This window comes from Sardina pilchardus, chromosome 12 (genome assembly GCF_963854185.1).
Source record: "Sardina pilchardus chromosome 12, fSarPil1.1, whole genome shotgun sequence".
NCBI lineage: Eukaryota > Metazoa > Chordata > Actinopteri > Clupeiformes > Clupeidae > Sardina > Sardina pilchardus.
The window spans coordinates 16,720,488-16,747,215 of record NC_085005.1 but is presented as its reverse complement, the minus strand read 5'-3'; the positions used below and the strand labels follow the sequence as shown (position 1 = coordinate 16,747,215).

The window sequence follows — 26,728 nt, the reverse complement described above, 5'->3', positions numbered from 1 at the left end:
TAAATAAACTTTCAAACTTTCCAAAGTAAAACTGACCAATTCATTGGTGATTATTCAGAATCAGAATCACATTGCTAAGTTTTTTTCAGACGAAAAAGAAAGAACAAGACTTTCACTTGGTGAAATAATGCAAAACCCATAATGCATTAGAAGTACTCAATAATATAATATTAACTGCATAATTTAATATAATATAATATAATATAATATAATATAGGCCTGTATATACAAATATGACAAGGCACAGATGCAAGTAAAAATACTACACAGAAAGGGGGCTATGTTTGGTTGAGGCAACCAATTGCAATTGATCAGTAGTTGTTAGTGTCTGTATTGTATTGTGTTGTTGTTGTTGTTGTTGTTGTTGTTGTTGTTGTTGTAAAGATAACGCTAAGAACCAAGTAAGTTTGTTTTCATAGACTGTTAATTTTGCCATAATATGCAAAGTAGTCATACATTAAATGTTGTAGTATTCTCCTAACCAGTTGGAGGCAGTAGTCATCAATCTCTAGAAGGGTTACGGAAGTGACGTACTATTGTTCTATTTTCAAATATATTAAGCGCCTTGGCTTGTTTGGCAGAGTGGTGTTGAAGGTTATTTCAAAGGAATTTATATTTTATAGGTAAGAAAACCTCTTACTTTAATAGATGAAGGCTTGACGGTTTATTGAAATCGGTCAGACAAACACTGCCTGTTCACCTCCGGTAGATGAAAGTTAACGCTAACCTAACGGCCTGTAAACATGCCTGTAAATTAGTATTGGCATGCTAGCTAGCTAGTCGGTACCAATAACTTAACTCACAGTGGTAACGTTAATTAATTGCAAAACATATGAGGACAGTCCTTGACTATTTCAGTCATTTATTTATTTGCAGCTCCCGTTCTGACGATGAAAAAGGCGACTACTGTCAAGGAATCTGCTCCAGCACACCATGTCAACTCCGATGCCAAAGCAGCAGTGCTGAAACCTGTGTGTGACAATGTTGTCAGGTAGCAGCTATTCACATTCGAACATTCGTTTCATATAACCAGAGCCCGTCTACATTATTAGACACTCTCTGATATAACTTTGCCTCTGCCTTCTCCATCTCCATTTTCATTGTCAATGTGTCTACTTATTATACCTTCAGAAAGAACGCCAACACAAGGACATTAAAAGTGTGAGTATCCCTGCCGACATACTGTACAACACAAATCACAACAATTTAACGTCCTCTCATAGCTATTATAATAAACCATTTACTGTGAAATAAGTTCGCTTAGGGAATCATAGGCCTAATACAAAACGATCAGTCTGAGAGAACAACTTGTGATGGTTAGGCTACTTTATAGATGTTTTGACATTCAACTCTCTTGGGTATTTCTATTATTTTTGATTGGAATAAAAGAGCTATTCTATTATTATTTTATTTTAAAGTAATTAACATGAGCAGATTTTCATTAAGTTAACAATACTATTTGAAGATGCTGAAGCAATGTAATTACACAGGCCTTCCACCCGTTATGGAGTCCAAAATGAATTAAAGGAACAAAACCAGCTTTTACATTCCACCAATGAAGAACTACAAAAACATGTTGTCGAAATGGAGGCAAGTGATTGTTCAGACTCAATACAGAGTATTGTATATGGACTGGAGATTTATTTATTGGTAAACATTTGTGTTTATATCAATATTTTCACTGTTTTGGTTATAGAATAAAGTAACTCTACTGGAGCAGCAGTGTGGCAATCTAAAGGGAGAAAACTCAGAAATACAGAAGCGTCTGAGGGACTGCCATACTATGCTTGTTACAGCAAACATTGACCCAGGTGACCTGCTATATATATATATTTTTTTATTATTATTATTTTTAAGCATTTTCTTTGTGTTCTTTATTACCTTATTCATTGAATCACCATGTCAACATATGTCTGAAGGTTGACTAGATGTCTTATACAAAATTAAATGTTTTCTAACCAATAACTATATGATATTTCCCTTTCAATTAAATCCTTTCAGTGCTTGGTGAGCGGATACATGAAGCATCTACTGAGAATGAAGAACAGAGGAAGGAGGTTATGGTAAGAGTATGACTCTATTTGATTTTTTCTGTCATAGCTTTTGCAACCATTGGGCTGGTATCTTGAACATGGATTAAGCCTAGTCCTTAACCACATTTAAATGTACATTTATTGATTTACTCTTATGGACTCTTGTCCAAAGGGACTTACAGTGAGGGGTAACATTCAAGCTACAGTGGACACTGGTGTAACAATAAATGGCACAAATAATGCTGCCTTTGTACAATAGGTAGGGATGTACTGTTGCGCTCTAGATGATGGTCTTTTTTAAACAGGTGCGTGAGACTCGGAGCGAATAGCCTAATGGCTGAAACGTCTGCTCCCTTTCAGTAAAAATCTTTTTCGGCAAAGACTTATGTCTACAATTTTTTCAGAGTGTGAACTTTTCCTGCTTTTTCTGATGCCTTGCACAATTCAAAATCAGAAGATGACATTGATGAACATGAAGTTTATGTAAGGCCAAGGGATGTAGTCAAGAAACTGAGCTGGACAGAGAGGAAGTGCATGGCAAGTGCAATCTAGGTGTGTTTGGTTTGTTAGAGGTGTTTCTCTTTCTTTAGTGCAGTTCGATGTCCAAACATGGAGTGTGTTGTTTGGCTTTTCCTTATTGAGGTACTTTGAGTACGTCTGTGTGGCCTATTGTGTCATAACCAAATCATCCCTCAGTGTTTATCTAAGTGTCAAAAGGCTTTCAGTTGGAAAAGGAGGACATGATGTGACTGTTCAATTTGCATGCTTGTATCACATTGACCTATAGCCCCAGGGTTTACAGCTCTCTCTGCCAAGTATCCCCTTCAGGAAATATTCGCAAAATGTTTTCACTCTGAAACTACCATAACTACTAACTATCATAAAACTGAACCCATGAATTGAAAAAAATGCTCTGCAAATTATCTTTTTTTATTTTATTTTATTTTGTTTTATTTATTTATTTATTTATTTATTTATCCCATTTAAAACTTGTAGAATATTTCCCAAAATCTACTAAACGAGCTTGGAAAGTTTGACTTAATGGCATCTGATCACAGAGGACAGCTGGAGGTAAGGGCCCACGTCGCACACACACATAGTGATTACCACAGTGATCAGCTAAGACCTCACAAATGTGGTACGCTAAAGGCTAAATCCAGTTTGGATTTCCAAATCCCATTGATTGCCAGGAAATCCAGAACGTCGTGAGGCACCTTAAAGGGGCACGGGAGAAGCTGAGAGAAGAGATGGGCACCGTCAAACTAGAAGTGGAGGAGATGGAGAGGGATTTGGAAGAGGCAGAACGGCTGTTACTGGAATGACATGACCAAGACTGTTTTTATTTCCCATGTTGCATATTTCAATTGAATCAATAAATATCGTATTTTACATTTGAACAGAATGGTCAGAGTCTTTGTGTGACATTCATATTTTATTCTAACTTAAAGTACACTGTTTACACAACTTAACACGGTAGGTCCGCCTTAGAAGAATGAATGACATTAAGCATAGTCTGAGCAGGTAATCTCAATAACAGGTGTACTTCTCAATCTGTAGCCTATATTTCAATTGTTTTTTTTTTTTTTTTAAGGAGCATTGGCCAAGTATTAAGATCCTTTACAGCAATGTTCTTAGCCCACATCCATATTGCTTATTCAGACAATGATTGAGAGCAACCATAAAATAAAGACTCTGGGGAAATGAAACAGGCTCACACAGTATAATAACAAAATTAATTCATGGTTCAAAAAGAGTGAAATTCCTATAAACAAGTCTGCTAAGAAAGGTTGGCACTCAACAACCATAAGATGACCAAAAGTATATAAATATGTCAGCAAGTCATGTCCCAAAACAGGAATACAACAACTATATCCTCTGGCTAGCCCTTAGACTTGTCCATTGACATACAGCTTATAATCTTATAATCTTCTCTTATAATCAAAGAAAAAAAAATACCAAGCTCAGTGTTGAACTGAGCAGTTTAAAAGCATGACAATTCCAGCATCATGACTTTAAAAAAAGAAGTAGGCTTGAAAGAGAGAATCCCGCACACTGTCCATTACACATGCAAACATGTATTCAGTATTTACAACGTTTCTGTCATAGACCTTCCTCAGGTGGATTTGAAAAAGAAGTAGGCCTAAGGTAGAAGAGAAATGTCTGCGCTATCTATCTAAAATTGCAATGACTTCTAAACAGAAAAAAGAGGAAGTACTTTCCCCTTTTTTCACGGTGTGGAGATTATCCTATTAGCCTCCGCATGGGTTGCAAAGCGTTTTTAAGTGCTTAGTAATTATCCAACGTGCAAACAATAAATATGATTTGGTAGTGTTCCCATTTATTGCCAAGTTAAAATTTGGATATCAAACATGGTGCTGCTGGTGATATTAAACGGTGCTGTATTGCTGTATATTAGTGCTGTATTGTGCTGCCATTTTGTTGGCTAAGGCTACGTAAGAACCGTATCTCCCCGCCATCCGCATCTTTTCCAATGAATCAACAAATAACTGTTCATATACATCTCCTGTTCACGTGACTAACACCCTCAGTGGCTAAAATATGTAAACCCACAAATGCTAAAGGTGATTATAAATGGCTCCAACACACTGAGAAAGGACCATGAGCCTTCATTTGCAAACGTTTATTTCCTGGTTGGTGGACGCTTTGTCTGAAGTTTGAAATCATCAGAGTTCAATCACTGACGTTTGGTAATGATGCATGTTAACCACGGGGGACACAACAATAACGATAACGATAGGCTTGATAAAAATGTAATCGCTCTTGGGAACACCCTCTGTTCGCTGATTGGGCGGAGGTGCACTTGCCGGTGTAAACGAAAGTGGATCAAGGCATCCCAGATGGAGTACTGAAGGGAATAGAAATTGAGCGGAAGTGCGGAGGCGGAGTCAGGCTATTCTAAAACTACAGAGAACTGCAGTAAACTGTATGGGGTCAGCCCACTTGTATTCAATCATGCAGTGTGAATGAGGCTTTGTGCACATCACCACACGAACAATGTAGTTGATAACTGTTTTATTTTCTAGAGAGAAAAAAAAACTGTTCCTATAGCCTATCTGACTGTACACCATCCTAAATAATGTGTTGCTTATAATAATATATCTCAAAAAGTGGCAGATTGTTGCATGCTTTTAGCCACAAAGTGAACAGTCTGGTGACTCACGATGCGGATTAGTTTCCAACACTTGGAACGGGCACTAACTTTGAAATCACACTGATCAGAGATTCCTAACATTACATCCTACTTCCCCTAAACTATACAAATTGACAATAAACCGCATCAACAGTCAGGAAACAATGCATGTGGGTCTACCTTTGCTGTAATGTCTGCATTTTTCCAACTGCCTTTTTGTTGTTTGCAGTTGTTGCTGCTACTGTTTATCACAATAAATTTCAGTTTCGTCTTCCCCTTCGGTTTTGCTGATTGGCCAGATATTTTTCTTGTTTGAACTATGGTGTTCCAGACTAGGTCTCTGCTTGAAAGAAGATCAATTTTTTTCATTTATTTCACATGTAGGGATTTTTCTCTGAGATGGATGCCCTTGAGATGTCCGTTTTATTTGAAGAGGAAGTTGAGCTGTCGTTATCGCCGTCTCCGATGATTTTGCTGGTGTTGTAGTAGTAGAGAAAGAGGAGAAAGCCTGGAAGACATTGAAAAATATGAATTTCCCAACACTTTTCTTCATGAGCAATGACATATGTTTTGTCATACACTATATGTTTCAGTCTCGTTTGCAAGTTGCAAAACAGTTTTATAATTTATGACGCCAATCCTTAAACTGCTACATTGCCTGTTTAGGCCTACTTTGTTTTTTTGTTTTTTTTATCTCTTTACGATTGATCTAATATCCCATTGGGTATCATGTTTCTATTTATCAGCTGATGCAGATGAGCTATTTGTTTAGGGTAACCTACCTTGGAGAGAGTTTAGTACTGAGAAAATGTAGTAGGATGGCACGCGGAGGGGTCCGTGACTGAAGAATGCGAAGCTCCAGGTGATGCCCAGCATGCAACAGAGGCCCATGACCGTGATGACGTCCTGTGTTCTGGTGCTGGTGTCCTGCTTGAGCTTGGACCCTCTGAGGTAGCAAAGCCAGCGGAGCATCACCACGAAGATGGTGGAAGTGAAGAGGAAGACAATAGCGTAGTAGCCTATGTTCACCACATACTGAGTTTGGAAGTCCTTGATCCAGCACCTGATCACAAGAGCAGATTTCCATTGCCATTGGTGTCAGAACATTAACATATTACATACTCACTACTGTTGGGATGGTCTGAGGTGTGGAAATGAATTGCAAGCAAGATGAATGTGCAACTGACTTACATCTTGACGACAGTGTCGCCGTCAGTGTAAATCTTTAGTTCACCATATGTTCCCAAACCGAATAAGACCAAAACCACAACGGCACCAGGAACTGCAGTGAGATTCAAAGTAAAAATGAATGCCAGGACATCAATTAAAATGTTGTCAGGGAATGTAGATTACATTGGGTGTAGGATCTTATTAATAGAATAGCTACTATAACCAATTTAATGATCAAACAATTCTCAACCATACTGTGAATCTGAAATGTGTGTGCGACTTTTGTCGTCGGAAACCATTAATAAGGGCAGAATAATTTCTGTTGTCTGTAGTAGATGTTTGTTGAAAGCATGAACTCACGCCATCCGACGCAGCTGAGCTTCAACTTGTACTTGGCAATGGTCACTGTAGCGAACCTAGTCAGCTGCAGGCAGAGGTGGAAAGCCTCCACTGCAAACCAGGTGAACGAACACAGCATGGAGTAATGCATGAAACCGCCAATAACCTTGCAGGCCACGTCATTGTTCATGCCGGCGATCCACTCATTGGACAGAAAGGCCACGTCAAGCAGAAAGAGTGCCAGGAGGAGGTGGATAAGGATATGGGTGGCATTGCTAGCCTTTGCCCTTCTGTGTAACCAACAGGGACAGTGGATGGGATGATCACAATGATGGCATATACAAAGATTATCAGCATTGATGCTAAACAAAACACGGCTATTGGTAAATTCAGTAGCCTATAAGAAACCTTGTTCTTGTTTTTTAAGCGAAATAAAATCTTCATTAAGCAAAACGCTGCGTTTGAGATGGGCCTCCTAAAAGAAAAATGTCGCTTTACACTTTCCTGGCTCTCATTTTGAAACACTGGTTAACCACAAACTACTTCAACTAAATCAACAGGTTGTTTTGGGAGCATGACAAGGAAGGGTGTTATTTGACTGGCCCACAAGTTGAAATGTTCAAGAACCTTTTGGCCGAACAGCTGGGCTGCAAACCAAATTGTCTTCTGATTCTAATTTACAGTATTATATCCTGGTATAGCCCGTGTGGATCAGGATCCTTACAGTACTCTTTTGGATTTGCATCACTTCTGTGCATGTGGTCATTCACAAGACTTTGCATACCTTATGCAGAAGAACATGAACAGTGCTATTCCAAGGAAGAACAGTGAAATCCCACAGCCGATGTAGCTGATGTACGTCAAGGACGTCAGATCAGAAAGTGTTATGTTCTCCTCAAGGGGCGTCTGATGAAAAACATACAGTAAACATTCCAGTAATGCATTGCATTTGACTCATGACTCACTGATGTCCTATTTGTCTATCCTGTGTGTTTGAGGCTCTCACCATAAGGACAGCAAAGAAGGTCAGATGACTGCATTCACACGTCACGTCGTTGTTGCTTATGTTGGTGAGGCACCCTGCATCTGTCCAGTTTGGTTGAGCCCCTAAGAAGAGGTATTGGTAATGTCTGCATTAGAATGACTGAATTTGTTTTTTGGAAATTCCTTTTAAAAGCATTTAGTATTTAAGCTTTTGTTATTAGACCTTATGAACATCTGGTCATACTCATCCACTATTGAAACATAGATGAAAAGGACAGTGATATAGGGCCCTAATTTGAAAGATGGACTAAGTTTTAAAGAGACACTATGCAGGTTTGGCGATTTCGTCGCTGTTTTCTCGTTTTACACTTGCAGGTTTCTCGGCAGAGATTCCCCCGAAGCTTTAGCGTGTATATTTTACAACACTCCTCAATCAGTCGGTCTGCCTTTTCGTGAGCATGTTCGCGAGGCTGCGAGATTTCCTGTTTGTCAGTGCACCGGCCCGCCAGGCCAAAGTTGCAAGGGTGGCTTTTCCGCTCACATACGCAATGTGGAAGCGAAACGGCCACCATTCAACCTCAAAAAAAGACATATAACCATTCCAATGACTCCGAAGCTTTTTGGTTAAGGAAAATTAAGCTTAAAAAACCTGCATAGTTCCCCTTTAAGTGTCAATCACATGGAGCTAACATTAGCTATACTCCCATTGCTGGGCAAATATACATGATTAAACATGAATACAAATATGCAAAAGTATGTGCAAATAAATATTGGCCATGTCGCAAACTCGCATTTATACATGACATTCAAATTCGTTAACATAATTTGCAGAGAAATAGCCATGCCAACCTCAAAGTAAATAAAATGATAGATATAAAGTACCTTCTCCATCCCAACTTTGGCAAGACAGATCAAATCCTTTCTAAATATAACCACACACACAAAATAAAGACACTATTACTGGTTGAGTTGGAATCTGTGCATATGTATGAAATCTGTTAAACAGTGGATCATGTAGAAAAGATCACATTTTATTACCTGTGGTTTAGCATTGTATTTGATTTGAATGGGTTCTGAGAGATTCGATATATTGGTTCCCATATCAATGGCGTACACATTACCGGATAAAGCAGTGACATTTTCCCCCTAAAAGAGAGAATAAGAATTGCACTTTTAACGAATAAGAACATTACACTGATTTATACAACTACTTGACTGCTGTCATATTTTTGGAAGTTTGTTTTTTTGCTAGCTAATAATTTAATTTGCTAGTCTCAATTAAGAGGCATGCAAGTCTTTAAAGACAAAGCCTTTCTTGACTGCAAAAGCAGACCCAGGACAAAGGACTGCAAACAAACACAGATGAGACGGCCATTCTTTCTTATCAAAGAATTTACATAGCCTGATGAAAGTAGCGTCTATTTACAACACAGTTATCCACTGTTTTGAGTAAACATGTCATTCAATCTTGAAACTGTAGCATAACAGTACAATGTTGAATGTTCCCTGTGAATTGTTATTGGCGCAGTGAAACTTATATGTTGAAATAAGTTTCCCAACATATATAATTTATTAGGTTGGGTCCATCATCACTAACAAGAAAAGAGGGCAGTATTTCTCTGCTGCGTTCTTCAAAATGGAACAACCTTGTCATGCAGCTTTTTCACAATTGGTCTACGAAGGCAATCCCTGAAGCATACAGCCCCTGAACTGAGACAGCTATTATCAATTCATTAGAGCATTTAAAGTGTTTACGCACGGTCATATTTGGAAATCGAAATACACCAACAAATGCTTTCCCATTTGTTTGGTTATAGGATTTCTTGTAGGCTTCTTCAGACACAGTCACAGACAGAGGATGTTCTTTTAGTTTGGCCTCATCTAGTATCAGCTGGAAAGAAATGGCAGTGTTGTGGTCAAGAAGCTGGGCTAGCACACAATAGTCTGAAAGGTTGTGGATTCATTTACAACCTTCCACCAATGTGCCCTTGACAATGGCACTTAACCTCAAGTTGCTCCAGGGACAATGTCCCTTGTAATAGAATAGATTTAATGATATTATAATAGAAGTATGAAAGTGAATTTGGATGACAAGTGTCTGCTATACACAAATACATGTAAATGTACATGAACACTAACATTCACAGCACTGTCACTGCTGACAAAGGATAACTTGTACAAGTCGGATTCGTCCTTTGGTTTCACCATGACCCCCTTAATCGGCCCGATGGAGACACTGGCCTGGGTGAGATTCCCCATAAGCTCCGACACAGAGGACAACTGTTGCATGACCTTCCTGTGAGCGAGAGATAGAGATATTGAAGTATAAAAAGTTCAATTCAAGCAGACAAAGGCAGTTTAAGGATTGCAAAAACATGTTAAGACATTTATTAGCTAACAACAGTTTCGACACTACTGCCGGAGGTCAGCATGAGTACCGCTTAAGGCGGCAGCCCGACTGACCACCTGCGCTGTGTGTTCTCTCCGTATTTAAGGCCTTGCGCCCTCTTGTTGATTGTGTCAAGAAGGAAGCAAAGGGGGGTGCTGTAGCGCAGCAGGCTACAGCGTCCATACTATTTTACGGGTCCGAGTGCCCACGGGGACCCAGGTTCGAATCCGGCCTGCGGTCATATCCCGAGCCCACCCCATCTCTCCCTCCCACTTGTTTCCTGTCTACTTCTTCACTGTCCTATCATAATAAAGGCAAAAAGGCCAAAAAATATACTTAAAAAAAAAAAAAAAAAAAAAAAAGAAGGAAGCAAAAGGTCACAAAAGCAGTTGTATCATCAAATGAGCGAAGGGTCACACACGGGCAGTTGGTTGACCAGGTTTTGGTGTGATCAAAGACTGGGGTCGTGACTATAAGAGCAATGATGAAATATTTCCACTACAATATCACAGCAAGATTGGGGGTATACTGTATGACATATCAAAAGATTTTCATTAGAAATGTCACTCACACTTTACTTTCTACAAATGCTCAAATTATAAACAAACCATCTGTTCACTCTGTCATCAATAGTCTGGTTAAGGTAGGGTTGGGGTTGGGTATGGTTGAGAGAATATGACAATGTCAATGAACAAATCATCTGTGACGTTGTGTACCTGACTATCCCAATGAAGTATTATTAAAAAATAATAATAATTGTCATACTGTTTTAAACCTTCTCTTATTGGCATGAAATGCATCAATGTAATTTCGATATGCTTCAATATAACCTATTGTTGATGATTATTATAAAAAGAAATGAAATACTGCAAATTTGTGTAGTTACTTACGAGGCATCGGCAGGATCCACACTTTCACCCTTGCCACTGTTGGAATTTTCTGGTTCGTCAGAAAACTCGGGAAATATATCAGAAGTGTTTAACGCTGGTAGTATAATGACAGGGTTTCCACATTTGCCACATCTTGGTGTTTCGCTCATGTATACCCTGTATTCAAAGGGACTCTCTGTAACAGGTTGATGAAAAATGCTTAATGCTTTTTAAATACATTTTACACCTGGATATTGAATGATTGATTTTTAAATACAAAATCCTTCTTACCCGCACATTTTATATAGTCTGATTTTCTGCAGTCTTCAATTTTGATAGTATGAGAACAGTTACCTTGAAGTAAGCATGCATTATTGTTTAGGCCTGTTAGTTTTATAGGCTACTGTAAACGGAAGAAGTCCTAATTGAGGTGCAGAATTATCATACTTGCTCATTTCAAATTTGAATTAATTATTTGGTGATAATGTGGTATATTTTCTTATCACTATTTCATGTGATAAGTGACAAGTATTAAATGCAAAGCATGATTTGCATATATTATACCTTTTTCGGCACAGAACATGACATTGAATGACTTGTAGGTTGGTTGGCTTTTAATCTTTAAGTAGGTAGTATTGGTAGATGGTTCTTTTTTCAACCAAAACGTCAAATCACCGTACGTCCAATTCCCTGGAAAGGAGTAAAATAAATAAATAACAATTAAAAGTAAAACGATGTTGGCACCTTTGTTAATAATAAACCTACAAACACATCAGGGTTTCTACCATTCATTTTTTAAATTTAAGGTGCTACATGATACTGTGCAGCCCTAGGTTGTAAAGACATTCAAGCAAAAGACTGAGGCTTAGTTCACACTGGCAGTCGAAATTGGATGTCTTGCATATCCGATCAGAACCTGATCTTTCTGAGTGACTGTTCTCATTGCATATTGCAAGTGATCACATCCGATCTTGGCGTGCAATGCTCAGATCCGATATAAATTACACACACCTGGATTCATTAGCAGTGTTGGTAGTAACGGCGTTTAAGTATAACGGCGTTACTAACGGCGTTAATTTGTCAGTAACGAAGTAATCTAATTAATTACAGTGCATGAAAATGCACTGTACTGTTCTTCCAAAACTTCTTCTTCTTATTACAGTGCATGAAAATGCACTGTACTGTTCTTCCAAGGCTTCTTCTTCTTATTACAGTGCATGAAAATGCACTGTACTGTTCTTCCTAGTCTTCAACTTCTTCATCTTCTTCTTATTATTCTTCTTCTAACGCACGCAATTCAGCTTGAACCGTTTAACGTAGAAACTTCATTCAAACTGTGTTACGTAGATCTTACTTACGCGATGTGGGCAATGTATATATCAACTTTGTAACTTTTATACTTTTTAAACTATTAGTTAAAAACTATTACAATTTCCCCCATAGACTTAACATTGCTCTTTATGACATCACGGCAGCAATTAGAATCTTACGCCAGGTGGCCGGCCACCTGGGCACCAACTGTCATTTTCTCAGGCTTTAAGCATACAATCTCTCTGAAGACTACATATCCTGTAAACTGTTTCCTCTGTCCACAACTGTTTCAAAATAAAAGTCCTCACTGTAATAATACACTATTAAATCATTTAACCATTGAAACTACTCAACTATTGAACTGTTCAACCATTCCAACTGTCAGTTATCATCCACTATGCCTCCAGTCAACTACATGAAACCTCCATGTACCTAGCAACCAACATAGCAACCATTAAAATTAAGTGTTTATGACCGTTTCCATAGCAACCATCATGATTATACTGCAGTAACTTCTTGTTTCCTGATAGTGGCCACCATGGATACCCTAGCAACAAATGTTTCAAAATAAAAGTCCTCACTAGCAAGTTAGCTAGTTAGCATAGTTAGCATTGTTAGCATTTTTAGCATAACTGTAAAAAAATATCAACTAAGTTAGCTAATCAACCTGGTTAGCATTGTTGACAAATTTAGCATTGTTAGCATAGTTAGCATTTTTAACATTACTGCTACAAATCATCACTTAAGTTAGCAAATTTAGCATTGTTAGCATAGTTAGCATTTTTAACATTACTGCTACAAATCATCGGTTAAGTTAGCTAATCAGCCTGGTTAGCATTGTTAATAAAGTTAGCATTGCTAGTATAATTAGCATTTTTAACATAACTGCTAGAAATCATTAGCTAAGTTAGCTAATCATCATTTTAACATGAATAAAAATCATTAGTTAAGTTAGAACTGGAATGTTTCATCTTTAAACAGTCTACCTTCACACTATCAACTCTCTGTAAACTATGCAACCCACCATGTTTACCCTAGCTACACCTTAGTAACCATATCTACATTATCTATCTATTTTTGCATTTTCATGCACTGGTAATTCCTTGGAATTGCATTTCTAGTTCTTCTTCTAACGCACGCAATTCAGCTTGAACCGTTTAACGTAGAAACTTCATTCAAACTGTGTTACGTAGATCTTGCTTAGGACATTGGAGGGATGTATTTTTCAATTTTGAAACTTTTATACTTTTTAAACTATTAGTTAAAAACTATTACAATTTCCCCCATAGACTTAACATTGCTCATTATGACATCATGGCAGCAATTAGAATCTTACGCCAGGTGGCCGGCCACCTGGGCACCAACTGTCAGTTTCTCTGGCTTTAAGCATACAGTCTGTCAGAAGACTACACATATCCTGTTAAACTGTTTCCTCTGTCCACCACTGTTTCAAAATAAAAGTCCTCACTGCAATAATACACTATAAAATCATTTAACCATTATAACTACTCAACTATTTAACTGTTTAACCATTCCCACTGTCAGTTATCATCAACTATGCCTCCGGTCAACTTCATGAAACCTCCATGTACCTAGCAACCAACATAGCAACCATTAAAATTAAGCGTTTATGACCGTTTCCATAGTAACCAACATGATTATACTGCAGTAACTTCTTGTTTCCTGATAGTGGCCACTGTGGATACCCTAGCAACAAATGTTTCAAAATAAAAGTCCTCACTAGCAAGTTAGCTAGTTAGCATGGTTAGCATTGTTAACATTGTTAGCATAACTGCAAAAAATCATCAATTAAGTTAGCTAATCAACCTGGTTAGCATTGTTAGTTAAGTTAGCATTGCTAGCATAGTTAGCATTTTTAGCATAACTGTTAGAAATCATTAGCTAAGTTAGCTAATCAACATTTTAACATGAATAGAAATCATTAGTTAAGTTAGAACTGGAATGTTTCAGCTTTAAACTGTCTACCTTCACACTATCAACTCTCTGTAAACTATGCAACCACCATATTTACCCTAGCTACACCTTCGTAACCATATCTACATTATCTATCTATTTTTGCATTTTCATGCACTGGTAATTCCTTGGAATTGCATTTCTAGTTATTATTATTCCGCTGATCAAATTCATTTTTTCTATTCAGCTTGAACCGTTTAACTTAGAAACTTCATTCAAACGTCGCAACGTAGGTCTTAAATAGGGGAAGGCTGCTAAGTATTTTTCAACTTTGTAACTTTTATACTTTTTAAACTATAAATTAAAAACTATTACAAATTTCCCCATAGACTTAACATTGGCCTCTATGACATCACAATCGGATCATTAAGCAATTAGAATCTTATGCCAGGTGGCCAGCCCCACCTGCAGCAGCTCTCTCTCTCTCTCAGGCTACATACGCTGGCTCTCTTAAGACTAGACAGTTAAATTGATTACACCTGTATCTGTATCCACTACTCTCAGTAGAGAGCTGTGTCTCTCCAGTCTACAAGAATATAAGGCACATTCCATCCAACTTTCTATCCATTCATCTTCTTCAGACCATTCACTCATCCACCCATTAAACTGTCTATCAACATCTATTAAACAATCTGCCTATCAACATCCATTAAACTCTCTGTCTATCAACATTAATTAGACTATCTACATTCAACTTTTAAATGATTTACTCTGTCTCAGGCTTTAAGCACACTCTCTCTTAAGACTAGCCAGTTAAATTGATTACACCTGTATCAACTACTCTCAGAGAGCTGTATCAGTGTCTCTCTTAACAAGAATATAAGGCACATTCCATCCAACCTTCTATCCATTCATCTTCTTCAGACCATTCACTCATCCACCCATTAAACTGTCAATCAATATCTATTAAACAATCTGCCTATCAACATCCATTAAACATTCTGTCTATCAACATTAATTAGACTATCTACATACAACTTTCAAAGTATTTACTGTGGGTGCCTCTCAAGCAGCGTTTATATGTCCTCCCTCGCTCCTCGATCCTCAATGATCTACATAAAGAAAGATAGAAGAAGGGCTAGACTATCCCATTGTTGCCGCTCCATCATTCTTTATGTAGATCAGTGAGGATCGAGGAGCGAGAGAGGACGCGTAAACGCTATATGAGAGGCACCTTCTGTCTCAGGCTTTAAGCATACAATCTTATTTAGACTACAGATTCTGTTTCACTACTTCCTCTGTCCACAACTGTTTCAAAATAAAGGTCCTCACTGCAATAATACACTATTAAATCATTTAACCATTGTAACTACTCAACTATTTAACTGTTCAACCATTCCAACTGTCAGTTATCAACTATGCCTCCAGTCAACTACACGAAACCTCCATGTACCTAGCAATCAACATACCAACCATTAAAATTAAGCGTTTATGACCGTTTCCATAGCAACCAACATGATTATGCTGCAGTAACTTCTTGCTTCCTGATAGTGGCCACCATGGATACCCTAGCAACAAATGTTTCAAAATAAAAGTCCTCACTAGCAAGTTAGCTGGTTAGCATGGTTAGCATAGTTAACATTGTTAGCATAGTTAGCATTTTTAGCATAACTGCAAAAAACATCTAACTAAGTTAGCTAATCAACCTGGTTAGCATTGTTAGCAATTTTAGCATTATTGCTAGAAATCATCAGTCAAGTTAGCTAATCAACCTGGTTAGCATTGTTAGTTTAAGTTAGCATTGTTACCATAGTTAGCATTGCTAGCATAGTTAGCATTTTTAGCATAACTGCTAGAAATCATTAGCTAAGTTAGCTAATCAACCTGGTTAACACTGTGAGCATAGTTAGCATAGTTAACCTTTTTACCATTACTGCATGAAATCAGTAGCTAAGTTAACCAATCAACCTGGTTATCATTGTTACCATAGTTAACATTTTAACATGAATAGAAATCAGCAAATCAAAATGTTTCAGCTTTAAACTGTCTACCTTCACACTATCAACTCTCTGTAAACTATGCAACCACCATATTTACCCTAGCTACACCTTGGTAACCATATCTACATTATCTATCTATTTTTGCATTTCATGCACTGGTAATTCCTTGGAATTGCATTTCTAGTTATTATAGTGCATGAAAATGCACTATACTGTTCTTCCAAGTCTTCTTCCGCAACTTCTTATTATTCTTCTTCTAACGCACGCAATTCAGCTTGAACCGTTTAACGTAGAAACTTCATTCAAACGTTGTTGCGTAGGTCTTGCTTATGCCATGTGTGCTTTGTATTTTTCAACTTTGTAACTTTTATACTTTTTAAACTATTAGTTAAAAACTATTACAATTTCCCCCATAGACTTAACATTGCTCATTATGACATCACGGCAGCAATTAGAATCTTACGCCAGGTGGCTGGCCACCTGGGCACCAACTGCCAGTTTCTCTGGCTTTAAGCATACAGTCTCTCAGAAGACTACATATCCTGTTAACTGTTTCCTCTGTCCACAACTGTTTCAAAATAAAAGTCCTCACTGCAATAATACACAATTAAATCATTTAACCATTGAAACTACTCAACTATTGAACTGTTCAACCATTCCAACTGTCAGTTATCATCCACTATGCCTCCAGTCAACTATATGAAACCTCCATGTACCTAGCAACCAACATAGCAACCATTAAAATTAAGTGTTTATGACCGTTTCCATAGCAAACAACATGATTATACTGCAGTTACTTCTTGTTTCCTGACAGTGGCCACCATGGATACCCTAGCAACAAATGTTTCAAAATAAAAGTCCTCACTAGCAAGTTAGCTAGTAAGTATGGTTAGCATAGTTAGCATAGTTAGCATTTTTAGCATAACTGCAAAAAATCATCAACTAAGTTAGCTAATCAACCTGGTTAGCATTGTTAGCATATTTAGCATTGTTAGCATAGTTAGCATTTTTAGCATTACTGCTAGAAATCATCGGTTAAGTTAGCTGATCAACCTGGTTAGCATTGTTAGTAAAGTTAGCATTGCTAGCATAATTAACATTTTTAACGTAACTGCTAGAAATCATTAGCTAAGTTAGCTAATCAACATTTTAACATGAATAGAAATCATTAGTTAAGTTAGAACTGGAATGTTTCATCTTTAAACTGTCTACCTTCACACTATCAACTCTCTGTAAACTATGCAACTACCATGTTTACCCTAGCTACACCTTAGTAACCTATCTACATTATCTATCTATTTTTGCATTTTCATGCACTGGTAATTCCTTGGAATTGCATTTCTAGTTATTCCACTTCTTCTTCTAACGCTCGCAATTCAGCTTGAACCGTTTAACGTAGAAACTTGATTCAAAGTTTGCTACGTAGGTCTTACTAAGGAGACCTGTGCAATATATTTTTCAACTTTGTAACTTTTATACTTTTTAAACTGTAAATTAAAAACTATTAAACATTTCCCCATAGACTTAACATTGCTCATTATGACATCACGGCAGCAATTAGAATGTTACGCCAGGTGGCCAGTCCAGGTGCAGCAGCTCTCTCTCTCTCTCTCTCAGGCTTTAAACTGGCTCTCTTGAGACTACATTTTCTGTTCCCCTGTATCAACGGTATCAACATAAGTCTTCCTAATTCCATCCAACTTTCTATCCATTCATCTTCTTCAAACCATTCACTCATCCACCCATTCTAAACAGTCTGCCTATCAACATCAATTAGACGATCTACATTCAACTTTGAAACAATCTACTCTGTCTCAGGCCTGGCTCTCTTAAGACTAGCCAGTTAAATTGATTACACCTGTATCTGTATCCACTACTCTCTCAGTAGAGAGCTGTGTCTCTCCATTCTACAAGAATATAAGGCACATTCCATCCAACTTTCTATCCATTCATCTTCTTCAGACCATTCACTCATCCACCCATTAAACTGTTTATCAACATCCATTAAACTCTCTGTCTATCAACATTAATTAGACTATCTACATTCAACTTTTAAACAATCTACTCTGTCTCAGGCTTTAAGCTCTCGACTAGCCAGTTAAATTGATTACACCTGTATCAACTACTCTCAGAGAGCTGTATCAGTGTCTCTCTTAACAAGAATATAAGGCACATTCCATCCAACCTTCTATCCATTCATCTTCTTCAGACCATTCACTCATCCACCCATTAAACTGTCAATCAATATCTATTAAACAATCTGCCTATCAACATCCATTAAACATTCTGTCTATCAACATTAATTAGACTATCTACATACAACTTTTAAAGTATTTACTGTAGGTGCCTCTCAAGCAGCGTTTATATGTCCTCCCTCGCTCCTCAATGATCTACATAAAGAAAGATAGAAGAGGGGCTAGACTATCCCATTGTTGCCGCTCCATCATTCTTTATGTAGATCAGTGAGGAGCGAGAGAGGACGCGTAAACGCTATGAGAGGCACCTTCTGTCTCAGGCTTTAAGCATACAATCTCATTAAGACTACAGATCCTGTTTCACTACTTCCTCTGTCCACAACTGTTTCAAAATAAAGGTCCTCACTGCAATAATACACTATTAAATCATTTAACCATTGAAACTACTCAACTATTGAACTGTTCAACCATTCCAACTGTCAGTTATCATCCACTATGCCTCCAGTCAACTACATGAAACCTCCATGTACCTAGCAACCAACATAGCAACCATTAAAATTAAGTGTTTATGACCGTTTCCATAGCAACCAACATGATTATACTGCAGTAACTTCTTGTTTCCTGATAGTGGCCACCATGGATACCCTAGCAACAAATGTTTCAAAATAAAAGTCTTCACTAACAAGTTAGCTAGTTAGCATAGTTAGCATTGTTAGCATAGTTAGCATTTTTAGCATAACTGCAAAAAATCATCAACTAAGTTAGCTAATCAACCTGGTTAGCATTGTTAGCAAATTTAGCATTGTTAGCATAGTTAGCATTTTTAGCATTACTGCTAGAAATCATCGGTTAAGTTAGCTAATCAACCTGGTTAGCATTGTTAGTAAAGTTAGCATTGCTAGCATAATAAGCATTTTTAGCGTAACTGCTAGAAATCATTAGCTAAGTTAGCTAATCAACATTTTAACATGAATAGAAATCATTAGTTAAGTTAGAACTGGAACGTTTCATCTTTAAACTGTCTACCTTCACACTATCAACTCTCTGTAAACTATGCAACCACCATGTTTACCCTAGCTACACCTTAGTAACCATATCAACATTATCTATCTATTTTTGCATTTTCATGCACTGGTAATTCCTTGGAATTGCATTTCTAGTTATTATTATTCCGCTGATCAAATTCATTTTTTCTATTCAGCTTGAACCGTTTAACTTAGAAACTTCATTCAAACGTCGCAACGTAGGTCTTAAATAGGGGAATGCTGCTAAGTATTTTTCAACTTTGCAACTTTTATACTTTTTAAACTATAAATTAAAAACTATTACAAATTTCCCCATAGACTTAACATTGGCCTCTATGACATCACAATCGGATCATTAAGCAATTAGAATCTTATGCCAGGTGGCCAGCCCCACCTGCAGCAGCTCTCTCTCTCTCTCAGGCTACATACACTGGCTCTCTTAAGACTAGACAGTTAAATTGATTACACCTGTATCTGTATCCACTACTCTCAGTAGAGAGCTGTGTCTCTCCAGTCTACAAGAATATAAGGCACATTCCATCCAACTTTCTATCCATTCATCTTCTTCAGACCATTCACTCATCCACCCATTAAACTGTCTATCAACATCTATTAAACAATCTGCCTATCAACATCCATTAAACTCTCTGTCTATCAACATTAATTAGACTATCTACATTCAACTTTTAAATGATTTACTCTGTCTCAGGCTTTAAGCACACTCTCTCTTAAGACTAGCCAGTTAAATTGATTACACCTGTATCAACTACTCTCAGAGAGCTGTATCAGTGTCTCTCTTAACAAGAATATAAGGCACATTCCATCCAACCTTCTATCCATTCATCTTCTTCAGACCATTCACTCATCCACCCATTAAACTGTCAATCAATATCTATTAAACAATCTGCCTATCAACATCCATTAAACATTCTGTCTATCAACATTAATTAGACTATCTACATACAACTTTCAAAGTATTTACTGTGGGTGCCTCTCAAGCAGCGTTTATATGTCCTACCTCGCTCCTCGATCCTCAATGATCTACATAAAGAAAGATAGAAGAAGGGCTAGACTATCCCATTGTTGCCGCTCCATCATTCTTTATGTAGATCAGTGAGGATCGAGGAGCGAGAGAGGACGCGTAAACGCTATATGAGAGGCACCTTCTGTCTCAGGCTTTAAGCATACAATCTCATTTAGACTACAGATTCTGTTTCACTACTTCCTCTGTCCACAACTGTTTCAAAATAAAGGTCCTCACTGCAATAATACACTATTAAATCATTTAACCATTGTAACTACTCAACTATTTAACTGTTCAACCATTCCAACTGTCAGTTATCAACTATGCCTCCAGTCAACTACACGAAACCTCCATGTACCTAGCAATCAACATACCAACCATTAAAATTAAGCGTTTATGACCGTTTCCATAGCAACCAACATGATTATGCTGCAGTAACTTCTTGCTTCCTGATAGTGGCCACCATGGATACCCTAGCAACAAATGTTTCAAAATAAAAGTCCTCACTAGCAAGTTAGCTAGTTAGCATGGTTAGCATAGTTAACATTGTTAGCATAGTTAGCATTTTTTGCATAACTGCAAAAAACATCTAACTAAGTTAGCTAATCAACCTGGTTAGCATTGTTAGCAATTTTAGCATTGTTAGCATTTTTAGCATTATTGCTAGAAATCATCAGTCAAGTTAGCTAATCAACCTGGTTAGCATTGTTAGTTTAAGTTAGCATTGTTACCATAGTTAGCATTGCTAGCATAGTTAGCATTTTTAGCATAACTGCTAGAAATCATTAGCTAAGTTAGCTAATCAACCTGGTTAACACTGTGAGCATAGTTAGCATAGTTAACCTTTTTACCATTACTGCATGAAATCAGTAGCTAAGTTAACCAATCAACCTGGTTATCATTGTTACCATAGTTAACATTTTAACATGAATAGAAATCAGCAAATCAAAATGTTTCAGCTTTAAACTGTCTACCTTCACACTATCAACTCTCTGTAAACTATGCAACCACCATATTTACCCTAGCTACACCTTGGTAACCATATCTACATTATCTATCTATTTTTGCATTTCATGCACTGGTAATTCCTTGGAATTGCATTTCTAGTTACTTTTCTCATCGTTGCAACGCCGTTATCGTTACTGAGAATTTAAAGCGTCGCGTTACTACAATTTGGCTGAATGAAGCGCGTTCACTGGATAGGATCATATAGGATGGAATACCCTCCCCTGCGCTAATAAATAAATGCATATTAGCCTAATCACCCTTGACAGACTAGGCATAGCTACCAAGATACTGTACATCAGAGTGGAATCTGGAAATAATTTCATTATAGGCCCACTTCCAACTTCAGGAGCGAACTTGCCACGATAGCTTAGGCATAAATGTGCACTTTCTCTGTCTGTCGGATTTCTATAGTTTCTCACAGGGCTACTTCACTGAAACTGAACGTTATCTTCAAAGGATGACCCTATACATTTTAAAGATAGCCTATTTTATTTTTGAGGGATTTTGATATCGGGGGTTACCTTACAGTAAAATTAATTTTTAGCCTATTACACGTCTCTGCTGCATAGCCTACATTTCGTCAGGGCCGTTGTTCATTTACTCCTGTAGATTGCAAATATAGACTTGGTTGCGACTTCCGAACAGTTTTGTGAGTGCTACTTTGTTAATATTTGGGAAACTGCGAGTAAGTGGCCGCGACCGCACAGCCCTGGCTGCTGAAGTGCCGCGAGAGCGCAGCAAATCGTCAGAAACAATATATTTAAAGGTTGGGTACGGAATTCGCAAAACGGCCGGCAGATTTTGAATACATACAACCTCAAGTCCCGCCCTCCATGCACCAACGAAAATTATGCGCGAGAGCGAGCCAGGCTAAATGAAATGCCAGCCTGGCGTCTACAGCACTATGAGCTCTAGTCTCAATACAATCGCCCACATCAACTTCCCCAATTACATTCTTTATTCACCTCCAAAGGGTTGTAGGTAATAGTTCCACAAATCAGACAAGGTAGATGATTTTATAGCCTACATTATGGTAAAAGCACCTTAGTCTACCAGCCCTTTCGTTCGGAAATGCTAAAACAACGATGCATTTTAATACACCAAAATAACATTTGATATACCTTACATCTTTCAGTAGCCATAGGTGTGTATATTTGAACAGAATCTGGTTTGGTTCTTACCAGGGCGTTTATCTTCTGAAATATCCGAGTTTAGTGCTGGCCCGCTGGTTCGCCTATTCCACTGTAGCTCCAAGCGGTTAAGTTTCGATTTCATGTTTACAACACTCTTCGAGTCACGGTAAAATGTAATTTTTGCTACAGCTTATTTATTGCGTGGGTGATTGAGTTTCCGTAGGTATCCGCTGCCTTAGTATGTATAGAAATGAAGTGACACATACAACTTGAGGGGAACATTATGGGACGTGTAGCAGGCCTAGATAGTTTCGTTTCAGCACTGACTCGCGGTCAACAGCTTTCGTGCTATGTGCACGAACGGGTCGCGCGTGCGGAGGGGATGGGGAGGAGGAAGAGGAAGACCGTTAGATTGACAAATGAGCTGTGAAATGATGGTATGGGGTTTGGAATTCTATTGGCTGGAGTTTTTCGAGCCCTGCCCGTTCCGCAGATGATTGACATGTTTAATTTCCATTTCAGTGCTTCCAACTCAGTGGCTGTAAGTGGGTTAGGAATAGGATTTGAAGTGATTTTGCAAAAATGACCAAAAAAGCTCATTCCTTACCCTACCTTTAAGCTCACAATAAGACCGGCCCAAAACGTTAACGGCCCACCAGGAATCCTCCCGCATCTCCCGGGCCTGGGCTGGGTGGGCGGATGCCATGCGCACGTTCTGACTTCCACCCACTAATAACAGTTTTTATTCTTCAATCAGTTAGGCTATAATAAATATGTTTGACGTTAAAGATGTTATACGTATAGCCTAATAGCGTTATAGAACATAAAAAATCACGTCAGTTACTTTGCTGAGTAACTAATTACTTTTACAGTGTGGTAACTGAGTTACTAACTCAATTACTTTTTGGCAGAAGTAATTTATAACGGTAACTAATTACTTTTTTAAAGTAAGATGACCAACACTGTTCATTAGGTAGAGTTGTACACAACAAAGTCGTCATGGATGAAAGTGGATTTATTTTTTATATTTTCCAACTTATTATGCGTAGCCGCGGCGCAAATACCTCGTCACCCTTAACGTTACAGTTTTCCATGTTCCACCATAAAATGATGACTTGAGTCTGACGTTGGTTTTTGTTTTCCTGGTAGCCCTGGCGCACGCGCTGAATCAATCAATCAATCACTTCCGTCACTCAGAATTACGTTGCAATTGTTTGTCGCAGTGCAAATGACGAAAGGGTCACGTTGAAATCCTATTCAAGTGGTTCGACTGTTCAGATTGAGTCATATCCGATAGTAAGTGATATTGAAACCACCTCCGTATGTGGTGCGAATCAGCATTGGAAAAATCGCATTTCATGTGATTTTGTGCTGTTCAGACTACCCAAAATTCAAGCTAGATACAATCCAGATAAGCAAAAAATCAGATTTCAACTGCCAGTGTGAACTAAGCCTGAGAAGCATCCCAACTGCAGACTATTTTTTAATCACCATTGATTTTCCCCATACCTTTCTATGTTTATACATAATATTGCAACCTCACCTAGGTTCGACTGAGACGGGTGTAAAAATATTGTATTTTTATAAAATATTGTATTAAATATGTATTTTGATACCATGTTACCATGCTTGGAAATAATGAGGAGAAATCAATCTTGAAGGGAAGCAAATTTATCCTGAGAAAAAGGAAAATCTCTAAAAGATAAATATTTTTAACAAAAATGCCTCACCCACAATTATTGCCATCCCTAGAAAATTGTATAGTATGAAATGTGTCACGGGTTTGCCTGGCTCCTCCTCCTGTCTGTGTGCTGCGTCTCTCCTACAGGTGAGCTGAGCGCAGGTGTTGGAGTCATGCTAATCACTTCCTGGTTTGGGCCTTTACAGTTGTTGCTACTATTTTCAGAACTGTGATGTCATTTTTCACAACTCTAGACACAAAACTCACAACCAATGATCAAAATGCACATTTTTCAAAACTCCAACCCTTTTCTCAATTGTTTGGATACAATACACATACAACTTAGATGATTTGTTCATTCAACAAATCTCACCTGTTCAATATGATACAATCAAAGTACTATTTCAAAAGGCAATTCAAACATTACACCTCTGCCAAAAAGACGTCAACATTTCTCAGAATACATTGCTTCCCTTCAAGGTTGGATCTTTGTTTCAAAAATCATCACCTTAGTCAATACTTCATTGTTTCCAAATGTGAGATTACAATAAATCACCAACAGATTTGTTTTTATACTTGTTTTTAGTCAACCTTAGCAGAAGTGTCTAATTCTGGAGGGTACTCCTTATAAAAGTACATGATTTGTTGCAGCCTATACGCACATAATGTTGTTTACACAAATATCAACTTCAGTCAGAATAAACACTCAGTGCCCAAATATATTTTTGCAAAGTGTAAAGTCTATATCTGAATCGAATGTAATAATGAAGAAAACTCTAATTTCATTTAAGATCCTAAGCCTGCGTTCCCACACACCATGTGGGAACATCATGCATGAGGCGCTTTGCCTATTGACTGCCTTTGCACTTCATAATAATTTGGGCTCCTAAGTTGCATATTCACTTATAAAGAGTTAGATTTGTGGTTCACTTACGGTTCCCATACGTAAAATACGGTGCAGCACTGGCATTGTGTGCGTCGAAGACAAAAATAGGACAAATCCGCTTTCCCTCTGATTGTGCTGGGGGAAAGAAAGAACATCATGTTTTGTCTGTTGGCATCTTTCTGTATCAACCACATGACAATCACTATAGGCCTATCATTACCACTATCAACGTCTGAATGGATTGTTTGAAAACAAGAGCAGGAAATCAAGATATCCACTGTTTTTGACTAGCATAAAAAAAAGTGCCTTCAAATATCATTAAAACCTCCACCTGGGTCTCTTTAAAGGCCAGTGAATATGACAATATCTACTTGACAGAATCAATTCAATGTTTTGAAACATTATGTTCAAGCAGGAAAGGAAGGCAAGTGCTATTAGTTCCTGTTCCTTCATTTGAATAACCCGGCTCAGCAACTGCTATTGTCTACCTGTGACCTTAAGCCCATGCAACACATATACATTACTGCACACTGCATTAACATCTATGTAAATAAACACAACAAAGTAAACTGACACAGACAAATGATGCGCTTTAGTCAACAAGAGTGAAGAGTTATTTAAATAAAGTACCATGATGTGGCACAAGTTTTGGTTAATGGGAGAGTAACTGGGAAAGGTTTCCGCTCTGCATCACAACACCAAACCATGCATGCATTCAAAGGCACAAGTCTATAAAACATACCTTTACATTCTGAGCAGTTGAAAATCACCCCAGAGATTTCTCCATGTACAATTGTTACATCTTTAGGGCCAAGTTTGCGAATGCAGTTATTCAAATCTGAAGAATCTTTTTTTGGGCGATGGCTGACATCCCCATCCTTTTGGAATTTAGATTCTATCAGAGTATCACATCTCTTGCTATGTCCCACTAAAATAAAGTAAATACATTATGTAAAACAGACATTATAGGGGAGTAATGTTATGTTGTTTTCTTTCAAATCGACCATATAAGGTGTATTAGCAATATCTAAGACCCTCCCTTTGCCATTATTACCATATACTGTATTTATTTTGGTCTAGACCATCATAGTGTGAACTATAGCTGCATGAACTTCTTCTGTTAATTTCTGGTTATCCGTCTCCTGTGAGCAAAAAATCCACCATCCTCAAACAAGTTTCATGCCAATTAGAAGAACTAATGATGTAATGATGTACTCACCAGTACCAAAGAGCATCAAAATGGCCATTGTCACCACAATTATCCACTTATTACCATCCATGACAATAAAATCCTTATGGTAAATTCAAAAAGGTCTCCCAGTATTGACAGAAACGAGTCTGAAATCAGATATTTTGTGACCATTCAGGTAGGTGAATCTGATTTATAACTATAACCCCACTTTATATGAGTTACATTTATAACATCACTACTTTAAAATGTATAACAAACTTTAAAATGTCCCTTTGATGTTTTTTTTTTCTTTCACAATTCTATGCCAATTCTGTTCAATTCCTCCTTCCATTGACGTTGTTCAAGTAAAAAAATAGGGGACACTTACCTCACTGACCAAATTTCACTGTAAAAGAGCCTTTACCTCTTATCTGTGCAGTGAAAG

At 37.7% G+C, this 26,728-nt stretch overlaps 2 protein-coding genes across 4 annotated transcripts; one reads left to right on the top strand and one right to left on the bottom strand.

The window, feature by feature from the left end:
- The first annotated feature begins 525 nt into the window (after window positions 1–525).
- On the top strand, window positions 526–3,429 carry knstrn (kinetochore localized astrin (SPAG5) binding protein). The gene is made up of 8 exons (XM_062551125.1): window positions 526–623; window positions 877–991; window positions 1,132–1,161; window positions 1,491–1,590; window positions 1,697–1,811; window positions 2,002–2,063; window positions 3,030–3,104; window positions 3,224–3,429. Exons 2-8 carry the CDS (start codon window positions 891–893, stop codon window positions 3,353–3,355), a joined length of 615 nt encoding a protein of 204 aa, XP_062407109.1. The 5' UTR covers window positions 526–623; window positions 877–890; the 3' UTR covers window positions 3,356–3,429.
- Window positions 3,342–26,728, bottom strand: adgrg11 (adhesion G protein-coupled receptor G11). 3 transcript variants are annotated; one of them, XM_062551122.1, is made up of 17 exons: window positions 26,672–26,728; window positions 26,332–26,450; window positions 25,855–26,040; window positions 25,161–25,247; window positions 11,500–11,625; window positions 11,227–11,289; window positions 10,957–11,131; window positions 9,817–9,973; window positions 9,437–9,568; window positions 8,716–8,823; window positions 8,560–8,599; window positions 7,700–7,800; window positions 7,478–7,599; window positions 6,715–6,983; window positions 6,376–6,466; window positions 5,967–6,247; window positions 3,342–5,692 (listed from the first exon to the last, which is right to left on the bottom strand). In XM_062551122.1, the coding sequence occupies exons 2-17, from the start codon at window positions 26,390–26,392 to the stop codon at window positions 5,559–5,561; spliced, it is 2,133 nt and encodes a 710-aa protein (XP_062407106.1). In that variant the 5' UTR covers window positions 26,393–26,450; window positions 26,672–26,728; the 3' UTR covers window positions 3,342–5,558. The 3 variants fall into 3 exon arrangements, with proteins under 3 accessions (XP_062407106.1, XP_062407107.1, XP_062407108.1); XM_062551123.1 differs by lacking the exons at window positions 25,161–25,247; window positions 25,855–26,040; window positions 26,332–26,450; window positions 26,672–26,728 and adding an exon at window positions 24,276–24,507; XM_062551124.1 differs by lacking the exons at window positions 25,161–25,247; window positions 25,855–26,040; window positions 26,332–26,450; window positions 26,672–26,728 and having other exon boundaries at window positions 3,343–5,692; window positions 11,233–11,289; window positions 11,500–11,573.

Excerpts from the sequence above, each read along its gene's own strand:
- knstrn (XM_062551125.1), top strand. The coding sequence starts at position 891 with ATGAAAAAGGCGACTACTGTCAAGGAATCTGCTCCAGCACACCATGTC. Across the intron at positions 992-1,131 it reads GTGTGTGACAATGTTGTCAG|AAAGAACGCCAACACAAGGA; the intron begins GTAGCAGCTATT and ends TTATACCTTCAG. Across the intron at positions 1,812-2,001 it reads TACAGCAAACATTGACCCAG|TGCTTGGTGAGCGGATACAT; the intron begins GTGACCTGCTAT and ends AAATCCTTTCAG.
- adgrg11 (XM_062551122.1), bottom strand. The coding sequence starts at position 26,392 with ATGGATGGTAATAAGTGGATAATTGTGGTGACAATGGCCATTTTGATG. Across the intron at positions 9,569-9,816 it reads GCAGTGACAGTGCTGTGAAT|CTGATACTAGATGAGGCCAA; the intron begins GTTAGTGTTCAT and ends ATTTCTTTCCAG. Across the intron at positions 8,824-9,436 it reads TTCGATTTCCAAATATGACC|GGGGAAAATGTCACTGCTTT; the intron begins GTGCGTAAACAC and ends TCTCTCTTTTAG.